At 54.8% G+C, this 24,587-nt stretch overlaps 8 protein-coding genes across 8 annotated transcripts; 4 read left to right on the forward strand and 4 right to left on the reverse strand.

The window, feature by feature from the left end:
* Positions 1-546: 546 nt before the first annotated feature.
* On the forward strand, positions 547-1,740 carry N7482_006710 (urease accessory protein UreD; the record flags this gene model as incomplete). Its single annotated transcript, XM_056688835.1, has 1 exon — positions 547-1,740. The coding sequence occupies one exon, from the start codon at positions 547-549 to the stop codon at positions 1,738-1,740; it is 1,194 nt and encodes a 397-aa protein (XP_056541264.1).
* A 505-nt stretch (positions 1,741-2,245) lies between these two features.
* N7482_006711 (uncharacterized protein) lies at positions 2,246-3,809 on the reverse strand (the record flags this gene model as incomplete). Its single annotated transcript, XM_056688836.1, has 2 exons — positions 2,246-3,317; positions 3,448-3,809. The coding sequence occupies 2 exons, from the start codon at positions 3,807-3,809 to the stop codon at positions 2,246-2,248; spliced, it is 1,434 nt and encodes a 477-aa protein (XP_056541265.1).
* Positions 3,810-4,708: 899 nt separating this feature from the next.
* Positions 4,709-10,243, reverse strand: N7482_006712 (putative rRNA biogenesis protein RRP5; the record flags this gene model as incomplete). Its single annotated transcript, XM_056688837.1, has 3 exons — positions 4,709-5,263; positions 5,319-9,725; positions 9,779-10,243. The coding sequence occupies 3 exons, from the start codon at positions 10,241-10,243 to the stop codon at positions 4,709-4,711; spliced, it is 5,427 nt and encodes a 1,808-aa protein (XP_056541266.1).
* Positions 10,244-10,881: 638 nt separating this feature from the next.
* Positions 10,882-13,163, forward strand: N7482_006713 (uncharacterized protein; the record flags this gene model as incomplete). The annotated part of the gene is made up of 3 exons (XM_056688838.1): positions 10,882-11,542; positions 11,597-11,710; positions 11,764-13,163. 3 exons carry the CDS (start codon positions 10,882-10,884, stop codon positions 13,161-13,163), a joined length of 2,175 nt encoding a protein of 724 aa, XP_056541267.1.
* A 577-nt stretch (positions 13,164-13,740) lies between these two features.
* N7482_006714 (uncharacterized protein) lies at positions 13,741-14,825 on the forward strand (the record flags this gene model as incomplete). The annotated part of the gene is made up of 2 exons (XM_056688839.1): positions 13,741-13,778; positions 13,847-14,825. 2 exons carry the CDS (start codon positions 13,741-13,743, stop codon positions 14,823-14,825), a joined length of 1,017 nt encoding a protein of 338 aa, XP_056541268.1.
* Positions 14,826-15,015: 190 nt separating this feature from the next.
* N7482_006715 (chaperonin-containing T-complex alpha subunit TCP1) lies at positions 15,016-17,018 on the reverse strand (the record flags this gene model as incomplete). The annotated part of the gene is made up of 6 exons (XM_056688840.1): positions 15,016-15,399; positions 15,455-16,489; positions 16,560-16,664; positions 16,732-16,817; positions 16,874-16,921; positions 16,976-17,018. 6 exons carry the CDS (start codon positions 17,016-17,018, stop codon positions 15,016-15,018), a joined length of 1,701 nt encoding a protein of 566 aa, XP_056541269.1.
* A 230-nt stretch (positions 17,019-17,248) lies between these two features.
* Positions 17,249-19,323, forward strand: N7482_006716 (proline--tRNA ligase; the record flags this gene model as incomplete). The annotated part of the gene is made up of 6 exons (XM_056688841.1): positions 17,249-17,552; positions 17,601-17,647; positions 17,703-17,872; positions 17,934-18,068; positions 18,128-18,155; positions 18,211-19,323. 6 exons carry the CDS (start codon positions 17,249-17,251, stop codon positions 19,321-19,323), a joined length of 1,797 nt encoding a protein of 598 aa, XP_056541270.1.
* A 1,503-nt stretch (positions 19,324-20,826) lies between these two features.
* Positions 20,827-23,040, reverse strand: N7482_006717 (uncharacterized protein; the record flags this gene model as incomplete). The annotated part of the gene is made up of 1 exon (XM_056688842.1): positions 20,827-23,040. One exon carries the CDS (start codon positions 23,038-23,040, stop codon positions 20,827-20,829), a length of 2,214 nt encoding a protein of 737 aa, XP_056541271.1.
* Between the last annotated feature and the right edge of the window lie 1,547 nt (positions 23,041-24,587).

The following is a 24,587-nucleotide window of genomic DNA, read 5'->3' on the forward strand; positions in this document are numbered from 1 at the left end:
CGGCAGGTCACGAGCCCACTGCTGCAGGCGCCAAGTGCGAAGCCGCCTACATGGTCGAGACTGCTAGAGATTGCTAGTGCGAAGATCCATGGATCTCATGTGTCATAAAAACTCCTCTCGGCGCTGCGCTTCAGTCCACTTCGCTCGGCCTCACGGAGCCAACAAGTCACGAAACCCCGCTTGACACATCGTGCCGCCGCCCATGGAATTGTTGGAGCCAACTGGGCCATTACAACCGGCCACCCCCGGAGTGGATGCGCCATTGACTAATGGATGCCATCATCGCCCCGTCGTGCCAGGACTAATATTATATACTTAGCCCCGTCTCCCAAGAATCCGGGGTAAAGAAACTCTCAGATTCTGTACACCCGCATCATGCAGCAGAGCGTTACAGCTACCAGTCCTCTCTAAATCTGCAAACATTCATGCCTGCTTGGCTCATTCTTCGTCCCGCCCCGCTGGCTTGATAACCCTTCACCCCGCCCACCTCTCCTTCTGTGACTCCCCTCTTTCGAACCTTCCCCAAAACACAACACGACCGGCACCATGCGACAACCAGCAATGCCTATCCGGTCGCCCTTCGAGTCTTCTATCGCGAAGCCGGGCCAGGGCACCGTCGTCCTCTCTCTCCTACCGCCTAACAACCCCACCCTCACCACCCTCACCTACAAATACCCATTGAAGCTCGTGCCAAGGGGCCCGGGCTTCGTCTCCAGCCCAGAACCGTCTGCGCTGCCGAACTCATGTCCCTCAAGGCCGGTACACCTCTACCTCCTCACCTACGGCGGCGGCCTGCTCCCCGGTGATCACATCGAGGTGTCAATCCAACTCGAGCCGAGGACCCGAATGGTGGTGACCACGCCGCAAGGAAGCACCAAGATCTTCAAAACAGAGCCGGGCAGCGCTAGCGGCATCAACGTGATCAAGGGCCATCGCAAACAGATGCCCGCCAACCAACATCTCGCCGACATGAGTCAGCAATCGCTGGACGTGCGCATCGGCCGTCAATCAGCGCTGTGCTACCTGCCCGACCCATCGGTCCCCTTCAAGAACAGCCGCTATGCCCAAGTACAAACGTTTACCGTCGACGCCGCGGCCAAGGGCGACCAGCGCAGCAGTCTTTGCGTTCTGGACTGGGTAACGCAAGGCCGGACGTCGCGCGGCGAGAACTGGAACTTCCGATTCTGGCGCGGCCGCAACGAAGTCTGGGCCGCCGACGCGAAGACGGGCAAGAATCGGCTTCTGTTGCGTGACTCAGTCATTCTGGACGATGAGACTGAGGACCTCGATGGCTCGGACGAGGACCTTCACGCCGAGGATGCCGGTGAAAGCGGACTTAATAGCCACTCTGGCCGCGCAGACACGCCACCACCGCAGGCCGGCCTGGTGCCCTTAAACGTGATCCAAGAACGCACACGCCCGCACGGAGTCGTAGGCACGCTGATCTTGTCGGGCCCGGTGTTCGACAGCCTTGGCTCGTACCTCATGCACCAGTTCAACTCGCAACCGCGGATTGGCAGCCGCAATTGGTCCTCGTCGGCACCCTCGTCGGCGCCGGAGCCATCGCTCAGCACCAAGGGCGACGTTACTTGGACGGCAGCCCGCGTGCGCGCCGGCTTTGTGCTCGTCAAGTTCGGCGCCAAGGACTTTGAGACGGCCAAGCACTGGCTCGGAGGCCTCCTTCGCGAGGAGGGCAGTATCGTCCGAGAGTTCGGCGAAGAGGCCCTCTTCTGTCTTTAAGTTCTTAGCTTCAAGGATCTGCTTCCACACCCCCCGTCACCCTATCTGCGTCTGGGCCCCAGCCCGCTCAATCCGATGATACCCCATGGGCCCTAGTGGCATCTCTATAATTAGGGCCTATCAGGGTCTAACTTTATGATATTTGTTGTACTTGTCCTTTTAGCATCTTGCATGTGATTTGGTCGAATAGCATCGCCCTGTAGCCAGGGCAGACAGGAACCGGCCTGCCCAACCCAAACAAACTAGCACTACTGCATCCACAACTGCATTGCAGCCACCGAAAAGCTTGACTGCACCAATGAATATTGATTTCGGCGCCTTGCTCCAATAAGCCATGTGTATATGTCTAAGTAGTCAACCATTTCAGAAGAACAAACAATAACAGAAAACCGAGGGGCTAAGGTATCGTGAATGTCATCAAAAAGCAACAACCTGAACGCCGGTCCCACCCTCATCAAATACGTAAAAGTCAAATCGTGTAACCCGTCACAAGACCTAAGTCGTTCTAGAACCACCAGTCGAAGATCTTAATCTTCCAATCGCCCTTGGTAGCAGCCGCCAGATCATCCACATTGAGCATGTCCACCCCCTCCTGAAGCAGGATCCGCCAGATATGATTGCGCAGACTGGTCGGCCAGCTCGGCAGCCCCCAGTAGCGCACCTTGAGGCCGTGGCGGTGCGCGTTCCGGACCTGGGACCGGATGAGGTCCATCTGGTGCGGTGTGAAGTGAAACGGCCAGGGAAATCCAACGGCCTTTTTGAACGACACCGAGGCGTAGTAGCTGTTCGTGATGTTGAACGTGTGCGAGTCAATGCGCTCCGGCATCCCGGAGAGGCCCTGTCCCAGTCCGGCGGAGCGTGTCACCCTCGATACAAACGTGCCTATCTCTACAGGGTCGATGCCGTCGTCGTCGACCAGCTTGTCAAGCGGGGCGTCAAAGAAAACGTCCCGGTATGTCGCGTTGGCCGTGAGCAGGTCGAACGGTGTATTGCCCGTTCCTACCACTGTCACTGGTCCGGGGATGATATCGCGCCCATTGAAGAACGTGAGATAACCACGGTCCCTCAGCGGCGCCAGCTGGGTTATCACAGCCGGCCAGGTCGCCGCGCCATCGGTTTTGAAGTCGATCAGCAGGATAAGCGTCTGGCCAGGATCGGTATCGAAGACCCCGTGCGGGGGTTGGTCGGGCGTGCGCTGGAACGGGGTGACTGGGTTCTGGCGCTCCAGGATGCGCACCAGCGGGTCGACGTATAAGGATCGCAGCGTGCGGCGCTTCGTCAGCGCGGACCTAGTGTGGCCCACGTAGAGCTCCTCGTCGAACAGCCAAACGTCGGCCTCGACACCGATGCAGCCAGCCTGCAGAGCGGAGAACAGCGGGATCCGGCGCCAGTAGTCGTTGTGTGAGTGACAGCCAACGGGGAAGACCTCGCGGGATAGATCGGTCGGCCAGTGCGTGGTTTCATCGGCGTCGGCGTCGGCAATCGGGTCCATCCAGGAGCGTGCTGCACGGCCGTATTCGTCCGGGAAGAAGGTAAGCCCGATGGCGCAGGCGATCGAGATAAACTGGATGATCCCTCTGGAACGCAATGGTCAGTCGTCGCTCTAGTTGGGATATAGTTCGCGGCGATCAACGCATTCCCCGATCCGAGCGAGGAAACCCCAACGCCCCCGACTACAGTTGCACACCCGCAGGACAGGGCACTTACAGCATGATGAAGAAGCCCAGGAATCCCCGCATAAGCCACCGCCCCAAGCACGACCGACAGGATCGCTGCCTGCGCGGCGGGTCTTCTGCAAGTATAGGCAAAGCGTCGCCGCGATCAGCAGGCCGGCGAGTCGTAAACCTGGACGGGAGGAAGCCCGCCAACGACAGGCGCCATCCACGGGGGCGCGGCCCCGCCTGAGCGCGTGGGATCGCTTTGACTCGCACGGTCGTGTTTCCCTTGACTTCGTTGGCGCGACCGTTGGTATTGGGCGAGTCGGTGTACGCCTCGAAAGGCACCTCCAGCAGGCACTCAGAAGGGACTCCGGGGCCTGCCACACCCAACGGCTGGAAGGAGACGCCCATTGCGGGGGCGACGGGCCTGGTCAGGAGGGTGTGAATGGTGTGGAGGGGAGGGGAGGGGCAGAGGGACACGAGGATAGCTTCATGGTGGGGGATGAGGGTATATATGACATTCGACGATGTAGTGTGTGCGGCGCACCGTGGTACCCCCCCTCCTTCTGCGAGGTCGGCGAGTCCTGCTAGTCCTGCTAGTTTTGCTAGTTCTGCTAGTTCTGCTATCGGAGCGCAAGTGACTGATCCCGCCACTACGAATGGACGGTGCCTCGCTGCAAAGTGCCGCATCTTTGCGCCAGAAAGGCAGATGTTATTGCGTCCAAACGTTCCTGCCATGCTGCGCGGCTGCCGCCGCCCATTGGGTCGCGCGCGTGGGACGGCCGCACTTTCTAGGGGCTCGCGGGCCAACGAGAACGGAGAATGGGCGCCACGCAGGGACACACTGGCGTTGGCTGGTCGGAGACTTTGGGGACTGGAGCGGCGAGACTCCCACCCATGGTAGAACGACCACCCCTAGGTTTAGGGTTATACTCGTTTCGGGACATCCGAACTTCTCAATTATAGACATGGCATGGCCCCGCATGCAATCATCCCGCGCTGGGATAGGCCTGTCCATTACGATGATCGATGGAGACTTTCTCTACGTAGCCCTGCGGTGCGGCAGGATCGTTGGGCTCGTCATCTCCAACTTGAGACGAGGGCTAGCCAGCACGCGCATTAAACAAATGTAAAAAGAGAAAAAAAACTCATGGATGATCTGCGTGGTAGCGCTTTATATACAACGAATGCAATGATCCCAAACACCCACGGGTTCCACGAAATCGACAAAAACGGAACCGATCATTTTTTTAGACTCAAAACAACTTTCCCAGATAAACAGAAGTCGGAAAGCATCACAGAGATGCTCTCTACTCCTCCTCCTGCAGAGCCTTGACGTACGCCGCCGCCCGCGCCTTGGTCTCCTCCACCATCTTCTCATCCCCACCCTCCGCCGCCGCCAGCTTCTCCTCAAAGGCCAGCCACTTTTTAAACAGGAACCGCGCCTGCTTGGGCTTGACCTTCTTGCTGGCGTCCACGCTGACAACACCCTTCTTGTGTTGCAGGCCGAGCACCCGCTCGAACAGGCGGCGCACCTGCTGCGCATCGCCGACCTTCATCTCCAGGTCGATCAGCACGTTCCACAGGTCGAGGCGCTTGGGGAACGAGGACAGCAGGCCCTCGAAGACGGTGCGACCGCGCTCCACGTCGCCATTGGCGGACCGGAACTCCAGCTGCCCGAACTTGGAGGTCGTCTCGACGTGCGTGTGCGCCGGGAGAGACTGCAGGGCACGCGGAAGCAGACCCCGGCCACGGTCGGGGGCAGCCATCGTGTCGAAGAGGAAGCTGGCGTAGTTGAGGAAGAACTTGGGTGACTGGGTGGAGATCTTCTTCTTCATGGCCGTGCGGAAGAGGTCATCCGCTTTCTGTAGACATAGTTAGTACCGAGGATGGTGGGATACGCCGGTCGTAGTCACATACCTCGTTCTTGGCGGACTGGATGTAGATGCTGATCATCCGCTCGTACATCTCCTGCGGGTCGTTGTACTGGCACGCCCGCTTGAACACCTCTTCAAGGCTGTCGTCGTTGCCGTATGTGTTCTCCAAGTTCAGCAGGGCCACCCAGATATTCAGCTTCTCGGCATCCTGGCCCATTGTGATGCTGCGCAGAGCACGCTCAGCAATATTCCGGGCCTTTTCGACTTCGCCCAGCTCCAGCTGGAACGCCATGTACTGCAGCCACAGCAGCGAGGAGTCGGGCTCGCCCAGTAGCAGTCGCTCGTAGTCAGCGACGGTCTGAGGGCCGTTTGCATCCAACTCGCCAGTGCGGTCAACCTGGATCTCGGGCTTGCCCTTCTTCTTCTTCTTCTTCTTTTTCTGGTCCTCGTCCTCGTCGCTGTCCGAGTCTGCGGCCTTGTCCTCGTCAACGTGGGCGTTGCCGCTCCAGTCGAAACCACTGGCGCCGAGGCCACCGTCCTTGGAGGCACCCTTGATGACCTCCTCATCACTGTCCCCATCCTCTTCTTCGCTGGCATCGTCGACCTCGACGCCGCCCATGGAGACGTCATCGTCGTCCTCATCAGCGCTGTCATCTCCATCGAGTGCGACACCGCCAGCGCCACCATCACTCATCTCCTCGTCCTCACTCTCCTCATCCGCCTCATCCTGGAAGTGGGACGCCTTGAGCGAGAACGAGATCTTGCCAGTCTTGGAATCGATCTTGATGATCTTAGCCTTGACAGCATCGCCCTCGTCGTACAAAGTGCGCGCATCCTCCACCCGCTTCTCGGCCATCTCACTACGATGGCAAAGACCGCTAACATTGGCAGAGCGATCGATAACAATGAAGGCACCGAATTCTTCGACCTTGCGAACCTTACCGGTCACAATTTGGCCCACCTCGAGATCCCGAAGGATGATCGGGGCCTTGAAGTTGGGGTCCAGGACAGAGTCTTTCAGGCTCATCTGCAGCTTGCCTTGCTCAGGGTCAACCAGGGTGACGCGGCCCTTGACCAGTTGGTCGGTCTGGAATGAGTCCTTCCACTCCTTGAGGTAGGAATCCGACAGATCAGAGACACGCACGTAGGCAGTAACATCGTGGCCGACAGCCACGAAGAGACCGGCGTCAGTAATGCGCTTGATGAAACCACGAACGACGTCGTTAGGCTTGACGTCCTTCAGGGAGGAAATCTCGCGGTCTTGCACGGGAAGCGAGGAGCTCATAACCTTGGAGGGACGGAGCGACAGGGAGATCTTCTTGTTGGCCTTGTCCACGGCAATGACGTACGCACGCAGAACCTCGTTCTTGCGGTAGACAGTCGGGTTGGCTTTGGAATAATCGTCAGCCATGTCGATCAGGTTGACTGCACCAACGAGCGCCTCGCCGAGCTGCATGATGATCTGCTTCTCGGTGATCTTGGTCACGCGGCCGGGCAGGATCATGCCGGCGGAGATGTCTCCGAAAGAGAGCTTGTCGAAGCCCTGTTTAGCGGAGAGATCGAGGTGGCCCTTGTCCGAATCGACGGCGGTGACCTGGACCTTCAGGGCAGATCCAATGGGGAAGTTCTTCTCAACATCAGTCAGGAGAGACAGATCATCCGAAGCATCCATGAAGCGCAGTCTGCCGCGCACATTGGGGGACAGGTTGATCCAGAGACAGTCATCGGCCACATTGTTGACAAAGCCCATCCACGAGCTTCCAACCTTAACCTGCTCCATGTTGAGAGGGTCGGGGTGGGCAGCCGTGACGAAGCTGGGCTTCAAGGAGAGCTCGAAGACGGGATACTTGCCACTGCGGTGGGAGATGGGGAGGAACTTGTGGTTGCGGGCGTCGTGGACACCGAGAATTCTGGCGTCGAGAACCTGCTTGGCCTTGAAGAATCGCAGGGGCTGCTTGCGATCCTTGAGGTCCTCCCACTTGTCGAAGATCTCCGATACGTCGATGCGGCCCTGAATGTTGTCTGCCAGTTGGACATTGACTTGGGTGGCCTTGATGGAGACAACCTTGCACTTGACGACCCGGCCAAAGGTGAGATCGGAAATGGTCTTGAGGTTGTCATCAACGGGGTTCGCAAGGGCGTCATCAGTCTGCACGGGTGTCTTTGTCTTTTGCGAAGCGGCATTACTGGTCTCGGTGGCCTTCTGGCTCAGGATGAATCGCTGGAGGTCAGTGTCAACCTCGTGGACACGGACAGTGATACTCGATCCCTTCGAAACTCCGAACTGGGGCTGTTCAAGGTTGGCATCTTCAATCAGACGCTTGGGAACAAGACCAGTCAATCCACCCAGGAACTCAATGAAAAGGCCAGCAGGCGTAATGTTGCGAACGAAGCCAGTAACCGTAGTGCCTTCCTGGACATCCTCGAACTTGCTAGGCATGTTTCCTTGCTTAGCAGCCTTCTTCAGACTAGCTCTGGTGGAAACGCGGATGAGGCGGTGAGCACGCTGGATGTCGAGAACCAGGAGATCGTTCAGCTTCTGGCCAACACGAATCTTAGACAGAGTCGAGCTCTGCTTTGACGAGGAACCGTCGATAATGTGCTGAACATCGAGACGGGCCACAAGACCAGAGTCTTCAAGCTTAAGGAGCACATCATCAGCAGACTTCTCGAAGACAGATCCAGTGACGAGCAAGCCGGGGTGGATCTCTTCGAAGGCCTTGCCATACTTCTCGGTGAAGGTCGACGGGTCTTTGCACGAAACCGCAAGCCGGCCCTGGGAGGGGTCCACGCTCAGGGCGTGCACATTGACAACCTGACCCATGCGGAAATGTTGGGCCGGGTCCTTGATGTAGGCCTCGCTCATCTCAGAGACTGGGAGAAAGCCGCGGATAGTACCATAGAATTGAACAACAGCGCCGTGGGGCTGCAGGTTGACAATGGTACCAGGTGACTGGGCACCAGCCACGATATCCTCGTAGCCCTTCCAAATAGGGGACTCGCTGTTCAACAAACTCTTCTTCAGAGTCAGACGAATCTGGCGCTTCTCGAGGTTGACAGACAGAATTCTGGCGGAAATCTTAAGTCCCTCTCGGAATTTCTTCTCGGGGAACTGGAGTTGGGTGTCCGCAAAGTGCATGGAAGGCACCAATCCAGTGATACCCTCGGCAAGGCTGACGATAAAACCATCCATTCCAGTAGAACCGATCAGTAGCTTCTCCACCTTTCCTTTGACAATAGCTCCAACAGTAACATCCTCAAGGCGCAGGAATGGCTGCTCAATGACGGACTTCTCGAAGGAGAGAAGGTAAAGGTTATCGATCATGTTGTATCCAACAACACGGGCTTCGTGCGTAGATCCAACCTTGAAAGCACCCGAGTCGGCCGAGATGGATTCAACCTTGCCATCCGAAAGCCTGGAGATGTGAACGAATCCAATGTGCTTGGTTTCGCCAATCTGGACATACAGGCCCATACCACTAGAGTCCATCTTCACAACCGTGACCTCGGGGATAATGGCGGAGACAGCAGGTGCTTCGTCGGATGAGCCAGGGCCGCGAGTGTCGGAAGAAAGCTTGAGAACGTGATCGAGCATCGAAAAGCCGACCTTGAAAGGCTCTGAGTTTGGGAAGGTCGAGATGATACGACCCTTAATCTTGGCTCCCATCTTCCATTTGCGCTCCAGGTCAAGTTTGCCGTCGTCAGCACCAGATTGCACCAGATCGACAACGGTGTCGAGCATTCCCATAATCTTTCCGGCCATACCATTTGGCGTAACTTCCGTCAAGAGGATCTCGGTGGCAACACCGGGGAGGAAGGAGTTGATAGTCGACGCGGTGCTAAGGAAGTGCGAGTGCTTGATCGAAGCGGCAGACTGGAGTTTGGAGGAGAGCTTGATTACGTTGCCACTGTCATTCTTGCCGGTGACCATGCAGAGGAAGACTGAGCCTTCCTTGATGTTGGAGTACTCCACACGAGGGTCGACCTCCTTGGAGGACATGAAGCCCTTCAGCTCGGAGCCTTCGATGCCGAGATCCATGACCACGCCGTGGTCCTCCACGCTAACAACCGCAGCCTGAACAGCAGTGTTCACCAATAGATCGGATTGCGAGAGACCGGTGTTTGTCTGTCGAGGGTCGAGGGACAGTTCAATGCGCTTCTTGCTACGGCCTCCGGCTTCGGTGACCTCAGTGCCGGTAGAAACAACATATGTTCGGAGATATTGGCCCAGATAGAAGTGCTCCTTCAGGTCGAAAGACTCCTCTTCGGAGCTGTCATCATCCTCGTCGTCGTTCTCGTCATTCAGTAGCTTCTCGATCTTGTCGTCAAGGACCTTAGAGATGGAGGTAAGAGGGGCATAGCCAACGAGGTTGTTGGGCAAAGAGATGGCAATGTCGTGGGCGGTGATGCTAGAAACCTGACCAAGAATCATAGAGCCAGGTACAATACGCTGTGAAAGCCAGTCAGCGAAGCCTAAGAAGTTTTCTGCACCCTCGCTCGTACCTTGTAGCTAAGACCTTCAATTCGCACACCCTCCTTCTCGGAGGACTCCTTGCCTGTAGACTTCTGGCCTTTTGTCTTCTTCTTCCGAGACTTCTTGGCGGAAGTGGTTGTGTCGGCATCCTCCATCTCAACATCGTCTTCGTCGTCATCGTCGTTGTCGTCGTTGTCGTCGATAAATTCACGGGTCGGTTTTTTCGGTCCTTTCGGTCCTTTCTGCTCGAACAGAACATCCCTGTTCGCTTGAATCTGAATTTGCTTGCGCTCCAAGGGCGTCAAAACGCTACCGCCACCACGTGGGAAAGACGGCTCGTCGTCACGCAGAACAGAGAGCTCCGAAGCTTTCGCAGCGGAATCCTTGGGCTTGGAGTCTTTTTGGCGGTCTTCTGCTCCGACCTTGGCGCGCTTTTGCGGCTGACGAGCAGCCGTTTCTTCGGGGGCATTCCCCTTGCGCTTTATCGGCGCCATTGTTGGTAGGCGAGACCGAATCGTAAACGGTTGAGGATTCTCGTTGTATCGCAAAGAAAAAAAATCGAAAAATCCGATAAAGCGTGGCAGAATCAGAAGCGGTGAGGTTTAAGTGGGACCGCCTGCCTGGGCGAGTCCGCGAGGTTGTACGAAGTACTGAGTACAGATCTTGACGAGGAAGTAGAGATGACACCAATCAACAGTAAATATATTTTTAAGGCAAAGGGGATACCATAGATGATCTGCCAGATATGTACACATACTACTGACGCCCTATTTGTCCTACCGATAGAACTAGTTGTACGCTCATCCAGACCGTATTTCGCAGTCAGTTCGTTTTTTTCTCTTGTTTCAGACGAGAATTTTTGACTAGGGAATTTTAGAAATGGAATTATGTATTCAGAAGCAAGGTAACCACTTGCATCCTCAAGCTATGCTACAATTTAGCATTGTCTCCATTTGATGGCCTTGGTGCCTGAATTTAGGTGTCAAATGCCCGAACCACGCTCCGCGTCACGTCCGATGCGCGCAACACGACCAGACCCGCTCCTCCCATCTTACCCCCTTGGGCCGAATCTTTTCACACCTAATGTATCCCGCCATAGGCTCTCTCCTCTCCTCTGTCGTTCGAGCACACAATGGACCATGTTTCTGGTCTTCCTGAGCCACCCCGATCAGAACCCATCCTTCATTACTCGTCTCAGGAAATACCTTCCTCCCCGCCCTCAGTCGCATCTGAAGCTGGCGGTGGGCGACGACAGAGAAAACCACCAACAGTCACACCCCGGTCCTTTCGGCGCTTTTTTACCCCACGGTCTCTGCTGAACAGCGGAAACAATGCTAGCAGCGTGAAAACAAATCGCCAGGCCCTGCGCGCGCTGAACTCGCCAGCTGTGAACCGCCTCGGTCCCGCTTTTACCAGATCCTCCAAGACCGGCAATGCTAGGAGCCCTTACGATGGCTTGCCGGAAGATTTTATGCGCACACCGAGCAGGAAAAGGAAACATTCGTTTTCTTCGGCAGCATCCCCGCTGCAATCCTCGCCATTGAAGAAGGTTCGTTTGCGTTCTCCGGTGGGCGACGAAGTGGAGCAGAGAGCCACCGTACGAGATATCGACGTGACCGCTGTGATCGCGAGGGGGCGCCATGCCCAAACAACACCTACTAGCCCTCCTAAACGCCGACCAGTCTCGCCAGTCAGCCGATCTCGAGCATTGCAGACTTCCGGTTCATTTTTTATGCGAACGCTACAGGGCTCGCGTGCGAACCGGCTGACTATTCGATCGACTGCTGGAGCTGGTTAGTTTGAAGTAATCAATGCTTTGGGGGGGCTCGAGTCTAACATATTACTAGGCTGGCAGGATGTAACAAATGACTTCCATTCGCGACCAGAGGACCGTCACTCATGTGCCAGCTATGCTAATGAGGGGCAATTGGCACTTCCCTTCTGCAATGCTTCTTGCAACAGTAAGTTTTATGTGTGTTTTTCGGACATTGCTTTTGTGATTAATTCTCCATAGCCAACTCATTGGTCGCGGTTGGCGATGAAGAGGGCGGTATTCGGTTGCTGGATTCCTCCAAAGAGGACGAGCGAGGGTTTTCTGGCGCGTATTTGGGTTTTCGTCCGCACATGAACTCGATCATGGATCTTGAGTTCTCGTCCGACGATATGCTCCTGGCTACCGCTTCTGGCGACCAAACGTCCTTCGTCATCGACATGACCACACAACGACCAATCCATTGTTTATCGAACCATGTGTCATCCGTGAAGCGAGTCCAGTTCCAGCCTGCTTCCAATAATAAAGTTCTTGCAACATGCAGCCGCGACGGTAATGTGAACATATGGGACCTCCGATGCAAGGGCTTCGAGCGTCCATCCCTACAGGTTCGATGCTCGCTGGAATCGGATGCCGAGCCCGCCAACACTTCGGCGCCCCCAAAGATGACGTACCCTCACGTTCTCAATACCATCCAGGGTGCTCATGCATACATTACCCCTCAAAAGCCTGCCCTGGACAAGTCAGACGCTCCTCCGTTTGGTCGTTCCGACATTACTGTTACTTCACTCGCCTTCTTGCCCCCCGGTCAAGAGAATCTCTTCGTCACGGCATCCGAGGCCAGCGCTAGTGTTCGACTATGGGACTTGCGGACAGCACATAACAACCGCCGAGGTCGGCCTGTCCTTCCATTGTCCACTACGCGGGAGCCTGACAGCCACATCAAGTACCGGCGGTTTGGCCTGACATCAATGGCTTTCGGCGGCGATGGTGCAAGGCTGTACACCCTCTGCCGCGATGGTACTGTGTATACATACTCGACCTCCCACCTGGTGCTTGGGCATGCACCTGAGCTTTCGCTCAACAACGTCCGCCCCCGACGATCGGGTGGCTCAGACAAGGAGGGTCTAGGTCCCCTGTATGGATTCCGTCACCCACGTCTTCAAGTTTCCACTTTTTATGTCAAACTCGCGGTGCGCAAAGCCTTCAATGACCGCGCAGAGTTGTTGGCCGTTGGTAGTAGTGATCAGTGCCCGATTCTATTCCCTACCGATGAACGGTTCTTGCAATCTCCTGTGAAGACTTTGTCTGATGATCTTCCCGCAACACGAACCTCACTTTTCACAACTCGATCTGGACTCCGCCGCACCAATTCTGGTTTTGGTTTGTCTAGCCGACTCGAAGACACCATCCCTATCTATCAATCTGGCACACCTCTGGTCGAAGGTCACCAGAAGGAAGTCACTGGCCTTTCATGGACGGTCAATGGTGAGCTCATTACCGTCAGTGATGACTACAGCGCCCGATGCTGGCGCGAAGGGCCCGAGGCTCGTGAGCTTCGGACCGATGGCCAAAAGGAGGGTCGAGACTGGCAGTGCGGTTGGGCTGCCACAACAGACTCTCATGACGATGAAGACGAATGATCTCTGAAGTCTCCATACCACTATTACGTTTTTATGCATTTCGGTGGTGGCTGTTTTCATGGTGTCGTTATTGGCGCGGGCATTTTTCTGGCGCTCAGGAGGGCATTGATCTTTTTTTAGCGTAGCATACCCGTTTATATTTCAGTTGCATTTTTCGGGGTTTCCTGTCTACTTACCATGTGGGCTCTAATGACCTAAGGAGTCATTATTTCGAGATACTTCTGTTCCACTGAGCCGTAACTCCATCGACTCGTAGGCACTCACAGTATTTCACTCGCTTATCTCTATACGGCGATCGCACTGGAGTTAGTCTGATATGTATTTTATAGTAGACTGTCCTCGATTCATTGCATTCCAGCAGGCATAAATTGGTTAATATCGACGAGAAAATCTATCTGTGGACCCCAACTACGTCGTGTGATGGATGGTAGTGGTAGTGATGGACAGAAATATATACTTGGGGTGGGACGCGATAAGAAACTGATTGGTTGATAAGCTAAGTTAGTTGCCCGAAAAAAAGTTCCGCTGAGGACTCCGAACTTCGAGACTCTTTGACACCACCAGCCTCCACCTCACAATGCCTCACAAACACAAGAGACGCGAAAGGGATGACTCGTATGTTTATACTATATTCTCATGTACTCTTATGCCCGCCTTGGACTAACATTACATTCTCTGCGCAGCCACTTCGACCTCCCACCCTCAGTGATCGCTAAAGCACTGCCGGTCCGCAGCCAGCAACCAAAGCCCAAGCCTGGAAAGAAGCATGGAAAGAAGCCGCAGCCAGCACAGCAGGCCAAAGGCAAGCCTCAGGCTGGACCTGCCGTCTCTCGGCCCAAGAATGCCTTGGAAGATGATACCCCCAAGGCCTTCCAGCGGTTAATGCAGTACAAGACTACGGGGAGGCGGGCGCGGTCTGGACTGGATACGGGAGAGAAGAAGCAAGAGAACAAAAAGCGGAAGCGAGAAGAAGCAGATGCCCAGAATGACTCGTCGAAGAAGCCTGCCCAGGCTAAGCCTCAACAGACTCAATCTACTGACGATAAGGAGGCCAAGAAAGTGATGCCCAAAATCATGCCCGGCGAGAAGCTGGGAGATTTCGCCGCCCGCGTTGACCGCGAACTCCCGCTTTCTGCAATGAAGAAATCCAACACTCCTGGTGCGAAGGGCGATCACAAGATGACCAAGCACGAGAAGCATCTCCGGCGACTGCAACAGGGTTGGCGCGAGGAGGATGTCAAGATCAAGGAGCGGGAACAGGCCGAGCGCGAGGAGCGCGAAGCCGAGATGGAGGAACAGTTAGAGATCCTGAAGGAGTGGGAGGCTGAAGCACGGGGTGGAAAAGCGAAGAAGAAGGGAACGGTTCCCAAAAAGAAAAAGAAGTCCGACGGTGCCGAGGACAGCGGGGATGATGACCCCGACCCATGGGCGAAGCTGAAGAAGCGGGATAAAGAGAGACAGGCCAACCCGTTCGATTTTGCACAGGCGCCGCCGCAGTTGACGAAGCCAAGGGAGATATTTAAGATTCGCGGAGGAGCGAAGGTTGATGTTGCCAATGTGCCGAACTCTGTTGGTAGTTTGAGACGGCGAGAGGAGCTCGCCACCGAAAGAAGGAACATTGTGGAGGAGTATCGGCGATTGATGGCTGCGAAGCGGCAGTGAAAGCAGAATATATACCTTGAATCGTTGCATTTCGATTCTACACCTAGTAGATATCCATTTGATCATTTTGTTCATATGCAGCAGCAAAGGTGACCCCACCCCACTGCTCTTTTATTTCTATGTAACTTTCAATTACGGCCCTTTTTTTTTTTAAGATAAAGCTCGGGGTAGTAAAAACATAGCGCCGCATTTAGTGGCCGTGACCATCATCCTGCTTCTGCTCGGGGTCCAGCTTGATGATCGTATCAATACGCATGATGGCAATGCAAGCCTCCACAGCACTCTTCAGCTGCTTGATCTTGCTCATGCTGGGCTCCAGAACACCGGCCTTCAGAGTGTCGTGAACGCGTCCCTTCGTCAGATCCAATCCGTAGTTGCGGTAAGTCTTCTTCTTGGCAATGGCCTTCTCCTCCTCATTAGCATCACCGTCCTGCACACGCTGTGACAGGGCGTGGCGAACACGGAGCTGGGCAACAAGCTCGGAGGAGTCCTTGGCAGCGTTGACGGCCAGGGTCTTGGGAATGACGAGGAGAGACTGGGCAAATTCGCCGATGGCAAGTTGCTCGCGGGAGCCCTGAAATATTGTTAGAATCGATGACATAGAAAATAGAAAGCCAATTGAAACTTACCACTGTGACAGCAAACTCCTCCAGGTAGATGTGCAGTGCAGTTTCCACAGCACCGCCACCAGGCACAATGCTGCCGCTCTCCAGAGTGCGCTTGATAGCACAGAGCGAGTCGTGAACAGAGCGCTCCATCTCGTCCAAGCTGAACTCGTTGGCGCCGCGCAGGATGATGGAGGCAGATGTGTGAACCTTGGTGCCCTTGACGAGAATGCACTCGTCGTCGGAAATCCGCTCTTGAGAGACCTCCTCGGCGTGTCCGAGGTATGATGCCTCGAACTTCTCGTCACCGTTCAAGTCCGACAGAGTGCTAACAAGGGTAGCACCGGTGGCCTTGGCAATGCGGCGAAGGTCCTCCTTCTTGCAACGGCGAACGGCCATAGCACCCTTCTCGACGAAAGTCTTCAGAACCATATCATCGATACCCTTGGTGGTCAGGATGACATTGGCACCGGACTTCAAGATCATCTCAACGCGCTCCAAGACAATTCCAGCCTCACGCTCACGGATCTTTTCCAGCTGATCAGGATCCTCCACAGTGATCTGGACACCTAGCTTCATACGTTCCTTTTGCAAGTTCATGTCCAAGCAAGCGATCTTGGCATCAGTAATGCGGGTCTTCATGCCCTGGGAGGCAACAGTGCAGTTCAGAGCATAGCCGTGAACCAGAACAGACTCAAGACCACTCTTTCCATGGGCCTTGAGAAGGTTGACAGCCTTGACGGGGTATTTCACCTCACCCCTCTGGTTTGTTGACTTGATCTGCAGCATGGCGTCCACACAAAGGTTCGCAAAGAAATCAGGGTCGGAACCGATGATCTTGCTAGACATCGAGGTCTTCGCAATGTTGATTAAGCTGTCTCTGCCCAGATTATCCACCTTCGTCGTCACATTCTCGTTCATGTACTTGACGGCTTCGCGCAGCGCAAGGCGGTATCCGTTGATGATAGTCGTAGGGTGTATCCGGTTCTTCATCAGCTCGTTACCTCTCCGCAGAAGCTCTGCAGCAATAAGGACGACGGAGGTTGTACCATCACCGACCTGTTTAGTATAAGGTTAGTATGATGAGAGAAAAAATTTAGACACCCACAGGAATCTGCAGGATTCGTACCTCCTTATCCTGCTGTTGGGCCAGATCGACGAGGATCTTGCCCGCAGGGTGCTCAATATCCAACAGAGACAAAATGGTAGCGCCATCGTTCGTCACGGTCACATCCTGTTACCACAGAAAGTAGTTAGAAAGCTGCGCTCCAGCTCTGCGGGGTACTCAAGTCTTTCCATACCCCTATGTCGTCAACCATCATCTTGTCCAAGCCAGAGGGACCAAAGGAGCTCTTGATGACATTGGAAATAGCCTGAGTCGCGAGAACTGCATATTGTCAGTCAAATGCAATTGATCTCAGAGGGGCTCATCGTTGAACATACCATTCTGCTCCCGGACATCGGCACCGGTGATTTTCTGCCCACCCAAGACTGTGTGCGAGCTTGGTTAGCCCGGTGTCATGACAGTCGGAGAGGGGGACTCACAGAGAGTGTCCGCATTCCGCGGCGCCTCGAAGATGCCTGCCATGGCGAATAAAAGTCGAAAAACAGAGCTTTCAGGTGCGATGGCAGAGCTCTGCTGGCTTGGACGGGGGTTTTGGTTGGAGGCCACGCTAAAAGTTCTGCCGCACCAAAGCGGTGTCGAAGATAACATCCCACTTTTTATTCGAGTCATACTTCGCTTTACTCCCCCTTCCATTCTGCTCTCGAGTTTGGCTTACTTTCTTTTTGATTGCCAGGCGCTCCTTCCTCACCACCATGGCTAGCCAAAATCCCAGCGACACGGCCGCCCCGGGCGCTGCCGCCCCTACAACCCTGCCCGAGCGCACTCAAACCCCCGCTGATAACCAAGCGGGCGAGTCGAAGAACGCCGCGAAGAAGGCCGAAAAGGCCGCAAAGCTGGCTGCGGCCAAGGCTGAGAAGGCTGCGAAGCACAGTGGCTCTGGAAAGACTGAGGCCAAGAAGGCTCCCAAGAAGAAGGTGGAGGGTGCTGCTCTCATCGGTATTGATGTGTCCAAGGAGGAAAACTTCTCGGACTGGTACCAGCAAATTCTCACCAAAGGTAAAAAAGGCGCCGGACTTGGTAACTTGCTTGCTAACGGGCTCTCAGGTGATATGCTGGACTACTATGATGTGTCAGGCTGCTTCATCTTGAAGGTAATACCATTGTGCTCTTACTTCGATTTTTGGGACTATCGCTTATGTGTCTCAGCCCGCTTCGTACTTCATCTGGGAAGAAATCCAAAACTTTTTCAACAAAAAGATCAAGAAGCTGGGCGTGAAGAACTGCTCTTTCCCTCTGTTTGTCAGCGAGGATGTGTTGCAGCGTGAGAAGGATCACATTGAGGGCTTCGCTGCTGAGGTCGCCTGGGTGACTCATGCGTATGAACCCCCCCGGTCAAATTGCGGGCGATCCTCCAGATTTCTAACTTCATTATTCTAGCGGATCAACCCCTCTCGAGAAGAAGATTGCTATCCGTCCCACCTCGGAGACCGTTATGTACCCATACTACTCCAAGTGGATTCGCAGCCACCGCGATCTCCCCCTGAAATTGAACCAGTGGAATTCTGTCGTTCGGTATGCTTAAAGCAACATTCATCTCATTACTTGAATCGACTAACCATTTCCTCTTATAGCTGGGAATTCTCCCATGCCGTCCCATTCGTGAGTTTTAGTCCTTCCTCCTCATGGCTAACATCTTTACTGACTCGAAATAAAGCTCAGAACCCGTGAGTTCCTGTGGCAGGAGGGCCACACCGCCCATCTGACCGAGAATGCCGCGCGAGAGGAGGTACTTCAGATTCTTGACTGGTACGCCGATATCTACTCGGAGCTCCTCGCTGTTCCGGTGGTCAAGGGCCAGAAGACCGAGAAGGAGAGGTTTGCTGGTGGTCTCTACACCACCACAGTCGAGGGTTACATCGCCGCCACCGGCCGTGGTATCCAGGGTGGTACCTCCCACGGCCTGGGACAGAACTTCAGCAAGATGTTCAACATCACCGTTGAGGACCCCTCCGCAAAGACTGCCGAGGAGAAGGAGCAGAAGGCCCCTCTGCACGTCTGGCAAAACTCTTGGGGCCTGTCGACCCGTTCACTGGGTGTCATGGTCATGGTTCACAGTGATAACAAGGGTCTGGTCCTTCCTCCTCGTGTGGCTGAGATCCAGGTCATTATTGTCCCTGTTGGTATCACCGCTAAGAGTACCGATGAGGACCGTGAAAAGCTCTATGCTGAGGTGGACGGCCTTGTCGCCGTTCTCGATGCCGCTGGCGTCCGTGTCGAGAGTGACAAGCGCGAGGGCTACTCGCCCGGTTGGAAGTTCAACCAGTGGGAGCTGCGCGGTGTTCCCCTCCGTCTGGAGTTCGGCCCTGGCGAGTCCGCTGGCCACTTCGTTACTACCGCCCGTCGTGACGTGCCCGGTAAAGACGGTAAATCAACAATCCCGATATCTGAACTGGCCACCGCTGTCCCGGTCCTCTTGGACACCATTCACCAGGACCTCTACAACCGCGCGGATGAGGTATTCAAGTCCCACCGTAAGATGATCACAAACTGGGACGAGTTCAGCCCCGCCCTTGATAACAAGGACCTCGCTCTGTCGCCATTCTGCCTACTCCCTGCATGTGAAACGCAAATCAAGGAGATGAGTGCCCGCAAAGCAGAGGAGAACACCGGAGTTGTGCAGGATGCTAGGGCGCCCAGTATGGGCGCGAAGTCACTGTGCATTCCCTTCGAGCAGCCGGAGGGCATCGAGCCCGGTGTTACGAAGTGCATTAACCCCAAGTGCGACCGCTTTGCTGAGAAGTGGTGCATGTTCGGCCGCTCCTACTAAGGGTGGCTGGGATCTTCAATTGATACCATTCCCGTATGTTTATGCATTTTAGGGTTAAAGAGGGGTTGTGCCATTTTAGTGGAAATGAGCCTATGAGACAAAACGAATGATGCTTTTCCTATTTGCAAAAGAATTCAATTTTAAAATCTTGATAGCATCTGCAGTCTCGGTGTAAGCCAGCTCAATGAAGTGGCAGTCGTCAACTATCTGAGCAGGATCTACTCAGTGGATTTGCCCAATGTTATGAGACGCTTGGGTAACTAAATGGTGATGACTACGTATGGAACCACAAGGGAACCCTAATCCCCCGGCCTAGACACAGTCTCCTGATTACAGAATCCATATAGACCAAGACTTAGTCTCATTGATTTCATTTTCTAACTGCGAAAGTGTAAGTCGCAGCCTCCGGTGGAGACTCCAGGTCCGCGGCAGATTCCAAGGTGGTGCGTGAGCCTACGGCTACTCACAACATCGCCGCTGGCACGGCACCTCTACTCTTTCTCTAGAGGGTCCCATAGAATCTCGAACTTGCTGCGATTTCTTTCCATGTCCGCTTCTTTGATGGGTTTCTAGCCCCTTTACTTTTTAAGAAATGCTCTCTGAGACCAGCGAGGTTGTGCCATGCCCCAACCCTACCACATTCACGGCATGTAGCTTGATACCCTTCGTATTTAGAGCTTCAGGACGGAACTGGTCGAGTGGCCTTTCCTAATTTTCTTGCAAATGTTTCCAATCTGGAATCAAGACACATTTTCAATGTAGAACTGCTTGCGTCGCGAGGCTTTATAGAGCTTGTAGGTATTACCTTTTCTGCGGATTGGAGACTGTACATGCGGAGATACCATGACCAAATCACAAACAGCAAAGTAATACTACTAGATATTACATCGTGGACGGTACAAAGTTCCAGACCATAGGTTGAAAGACCCCAGATACATTTTTCTAAGGCAAAATCATCCTAGATTGCCATCGACGGGAGAAAAGGCTGGTAGTCAGTCCCTTTAGGTTATATAGTACACGATGTGAAAGTTCGAAAACAGGAACGCCTCCCAAAGATGCATCTCCAAGAATATCGGAGTATTTAGACAAGACAGAATCAAAAAGTAAAAGAAGATATTTCGGCGGTCAATATGGCAGGAGATAAAAGAGAAACAGTAAATAACGGAGTGATGGACTAAGGTGAATCATTGTCGGGCTAGAGTATGACGGACAAGGAAATGATAGAGTAAGACAGCGAGAAGGAGTGAGGCCCGAGCAGAGGCTAGAGGTTAACAGCTATGTTTGATGAGATATGGAAATAGAGGAAAGAGAAAGGAATGTTGGGGTTGAGACCAGATGCCTCAAGTCAAGGATTTTCAGAATCGCCACAGGAACGACAGACACTGAAGGGGCAGACGGCTTTTCGGTGTGGCAGGTATCATGGAAGAATCATTATCATGCGGGAAGAGTGCAATATCTTCCCAGGGTATGGGGAGTAGCAGCAGTAAACGAATTGCAAGCGACCTAGCAAGTCTCGACAGACCGGGCACCGCGGAGCTGCATTTGTGTGCGGGACAGCGGAGACAAGCTGTCCTCACACGGTGCTGAAGTGGGCGCGGGGGGGTTCGTGCGGCGCGAGCGCTGCGGCCAGCTCATCAGTTTCTGCGCATCGGCAGCGGTTGCAGAATCAATCACGTAGCGGACGTTGTTTTCGTCGACTCCCTCGATCTGCACCCGCGGGGGCGGAGCGCCGACACTCGGGAGGTGGATGATGTCGTCGTCGCTGTCCTCGTGAGAGATACTGCTCTGGCTATCCCTGGACGACGTGGAGTGTGCTTGCATGCAATACACAGCACCCACGGGGCCTGGGGTACGGGGCCTGTCCGAGTTGGCGCGGGCCATGGCAGACAGATTAGACGTCGAGTCCGAGCGTCCGCGCTTCCACGATGCATGCGGGTTCTTGGAGCTGGAGGTAGCACACGTGTCGTTGCCGGCGCGGTATAGCACGTCCATGTATGTCAGCTGCACCGGCGAGGCTGTTTCCTGTGACTGCTTGATGTCGGCGAGGAGACCCGGAGATGGGGCTGGGGCATCAGTGTGCCGTCGGCGAGAAGTGGAGGGAGAGGTTTTGCGGAAAATGCGGTCATATCCCTTTGTAGGGGTAATTGTGGAGATGCTCTGTTGGGATCCGGCATTTCGCTTGTGTTTCTTGAATGAGCTCTTCCTTATGATTTTGGAGATTGATCCGGCAGAGGCACTGCGGCTCAATCCTGGCTGTGCAGACCTGGGACGATGTTCGAAGGTCTCCCGGGTCGGCGAAGGAGTAAATGGTGGTCCAGCAGCAGGAACAGGAACTTTCTTAAAAGCCTCGTGGGAGTTGATTTCCCGAACAATGGCATCTTGAAGACTCTCATAGGTAGGGTGGGGGCTCAGGGCCTGTGAGGACATATATGCTTTGTTGAACAAATCCATCATCTCCGAGACCTTGAACCGAGGGGAGGGCCGTGGAGGACTAGGCGCAGGCAAAGGACTGTGCATGACCTCTGCAATGCTGGGTGCCCGCTTCGTCCCAAAGTCGGAGGGTGTTGGGGGTTGAATAGCGCGGTGCGCAATCTTTGGCCGGCCGTGAGCGGCTAGCTCCGTATTAATAGATAGATCTCGCACGTTTTTCCGGGAGGTTGACCCTGAGGAAGGAGGGGGAGATAATGATCTCGCAGTTAGTGATGAGCTCCGGGAAGTCGTGAGGGGAGGTCGGGGCACTGCGGTGCTTTCTCCACGATTGTCACTGCCGCCGCCGCCATCACTTGATGGTGGGGGTAGCGTTGGGCTGTCTGGCAGTGGCGTGTGGCTCCATCGCTTGCCCTGTTTATAGACTGGCGGAACGCCCAGCCGCCGAATCACGGGAGCTGGTGCCTCTTCTGTATCATCATCTGGATGCATATTCGGCGCTGATCTTTGTTGACGAAGCAGGCTGCTAGTCTGTGAAATTCTCGACCAAGTGCCCGAGGCGGTATCCCGAGAGGCAGAGCGATTACGCAAATCACCATCCGAAGTCCACTGGGGTTTCCTGGGATTGCGCTTTCTTTGCCCATTTGGGCTGAGGTTGCGCACTCTTCCAGGCGCGGGAGGGGACGAGCGAGAGCTCATTGACGAAAGTGAGCGCGATGTACTCCCGTACTTCGCAATGTTCCTGTCCGCCACATCCTCTTGGTATAGTGCAGACAATATCCGGGAGCCGGCCAGCCCACTCCGATACTGGATGCGAAGAAATCTGGTCATGTTCCGTTCGGCTACATCTTCGTTATATGGACTAGTGGGAGGCGACGCGACCTCCGTGCTGGGTTCTTGGAATTGCTCGGAGGAAGCAACCGCGTCCATTAAATCGATGTGCCGAGCATTGGGATCTTTTGGGACAAGACGGCCTGGTACGGGCGACGGCAACTGCGACTGAGACGACAACGGCCGTTGACCTAGACTCTGGTGTAGATCTTCAAACTGTTTCTCGATCTGATCGAAGTGATGTGCCACATCATGAGCCTGGAAGGCGTGAAGGCCGGGCGACTGAAGTGCCGGCGATGGAGGACCGGCAGATAAAAAGCCAGACCGAAGCTTAGTTCGAGTGGGAGACTCAACAGTACCAAAATACGGTTCGTCCGACTCCGCGCCACTTGACCTAGGGCTGGTGAATGGCCGCGATGGCGTGCGCTCAGGTTGAAACAGCCTTTTCAGTGCCACCATATTGAAATTAAATCGCAATTAATCCGATGCGCAAGGTTGTGTTGTGTGCCCACGCCTGGGAGACTCGGGGGGCGCGTGAGACGGCTCCGAGGTGACGTCGAAATGAAAAGTCTCAAGCTAAACAAATTGAAAGTGGAGCGACTAGACCAACGGCCGTCGTGAAGAGTCAAACAGGAGGAGTCATGGCAGTATGGAAGCTTGGAATGGAGGAACCGACATACGGTTCATGGGACATCCCAGGAAGTTATGGTAGAGAAGGAGAGGAAAAGAAAGGGACCAGGAAAGTCGACGCACACGCCGTGGGCTATCGGCAACGAGAGACCGGACACTGACCTTGTCAAGTGGCCGGCGTGCAGATCCAGCACTCTTTGGAGTGCCTGGATCAGGGGGGAATGACCCGGTTTCTCCATGATCCGTCGCCGAGGGCACAGATGGGGCCAGGCCGATGCGGCGTGACGGTTCGAACGCTAAGAAATTAAGAGTGCTCCATCTCCCGGAGATTCTGACACACGAACGGCTGTTTGTCGTTCTAGGCTGGCTTGAGTAAACTCAAAAGCACTCGAGGGCTGCGACGCGTGACCCGATCTCCAAAAACACGAGTCTTCACCGATCAACAGGAGGGATCATCGTTCTTCGTTCTTTCTCCATTTTTTCTTCTTTTACCCCTTCTCTTTCGACGTTTCGACAGCTGAGCCCCCGAATGGGGTCGGCGTATGCAGCTAACAGCACCGTTCTCCGGAGTCAACGTCCAGACTGCATTATAGGCTGTAAGCTGGTCTTCGGCCCCAACGAGGCACCTTTAGGGTTCCACATGACAGGACGTTTTCCCCATTAACATGGCCAACGAGAAGCGGGAAAATAACCGGTCAAGGTCTCCAGCCGCTGCGACCCGCGACTGATCCATTCGGAGGCTATTTTCGTCCGGGTGATGCCCGCATTCCGCTCCGTTTTCGCAGACGAGCTCATCCGGGATCTCTCAAAAGCGATCCTGCAAATGAGGACCAAATGCCGAGCACAAAGCCAAGTGGGAGGAAGGCTCGAGGCCAGTGGGCGAGCGGGTGGCATTCCGATGGAGCTCCCAATTTCCGCCGACGCAGCGATTGGTGTGACGAGGTGATCGACAAGCAGAGCCATGGGGCCATCGCCTTCTTAGTGGGACGAGCCTGCGAACCAAGTGCCAATTGTGGCTTCCTGGACGACCCGACTGTCTGGACACCTGGCGCGCCAAAATGGGGCGCTCCATAGGCTCGGGCGCGTCAGGGGGAACCGCAGAAACAAAGGAAAAAGTGAATTCAAATTTGGGCCTTCGGGAAATGACGGCCATCTTTGGAAATATCCTGCTCGTTGGGGAGGCGCACGAGCTGGGATCTCCACCGGCCGCGGTTCCCCGATGGAGTTGCCCTCTCCGCCTTTTTGTCGTCGCTATTTGCCGCCTTCCACCACACCGCATCGTCCGGAGGACTCCAGCCAGGGGCTTCTGCTGCCTCGAAACACTAGCCAAAATTTAAATCCGTCAATTGATCCGTTCTCAACCATGGGACCAACTT

Source organism: Penicillium canariense (genome assembly GCF_028826845.1).
Source record: "Penicillium canariense strain IBT 26290 chromosome Unknown utg000004l_segment0_segment0, whole genome shotgun sequence".
Taxonomy (NCBI): Eukaryota; Fungi; Ascomycota; class Eurotiomycetes; order Eurotiales; family Aspergillaceae; genus Penicillium; species Penicillium canariense.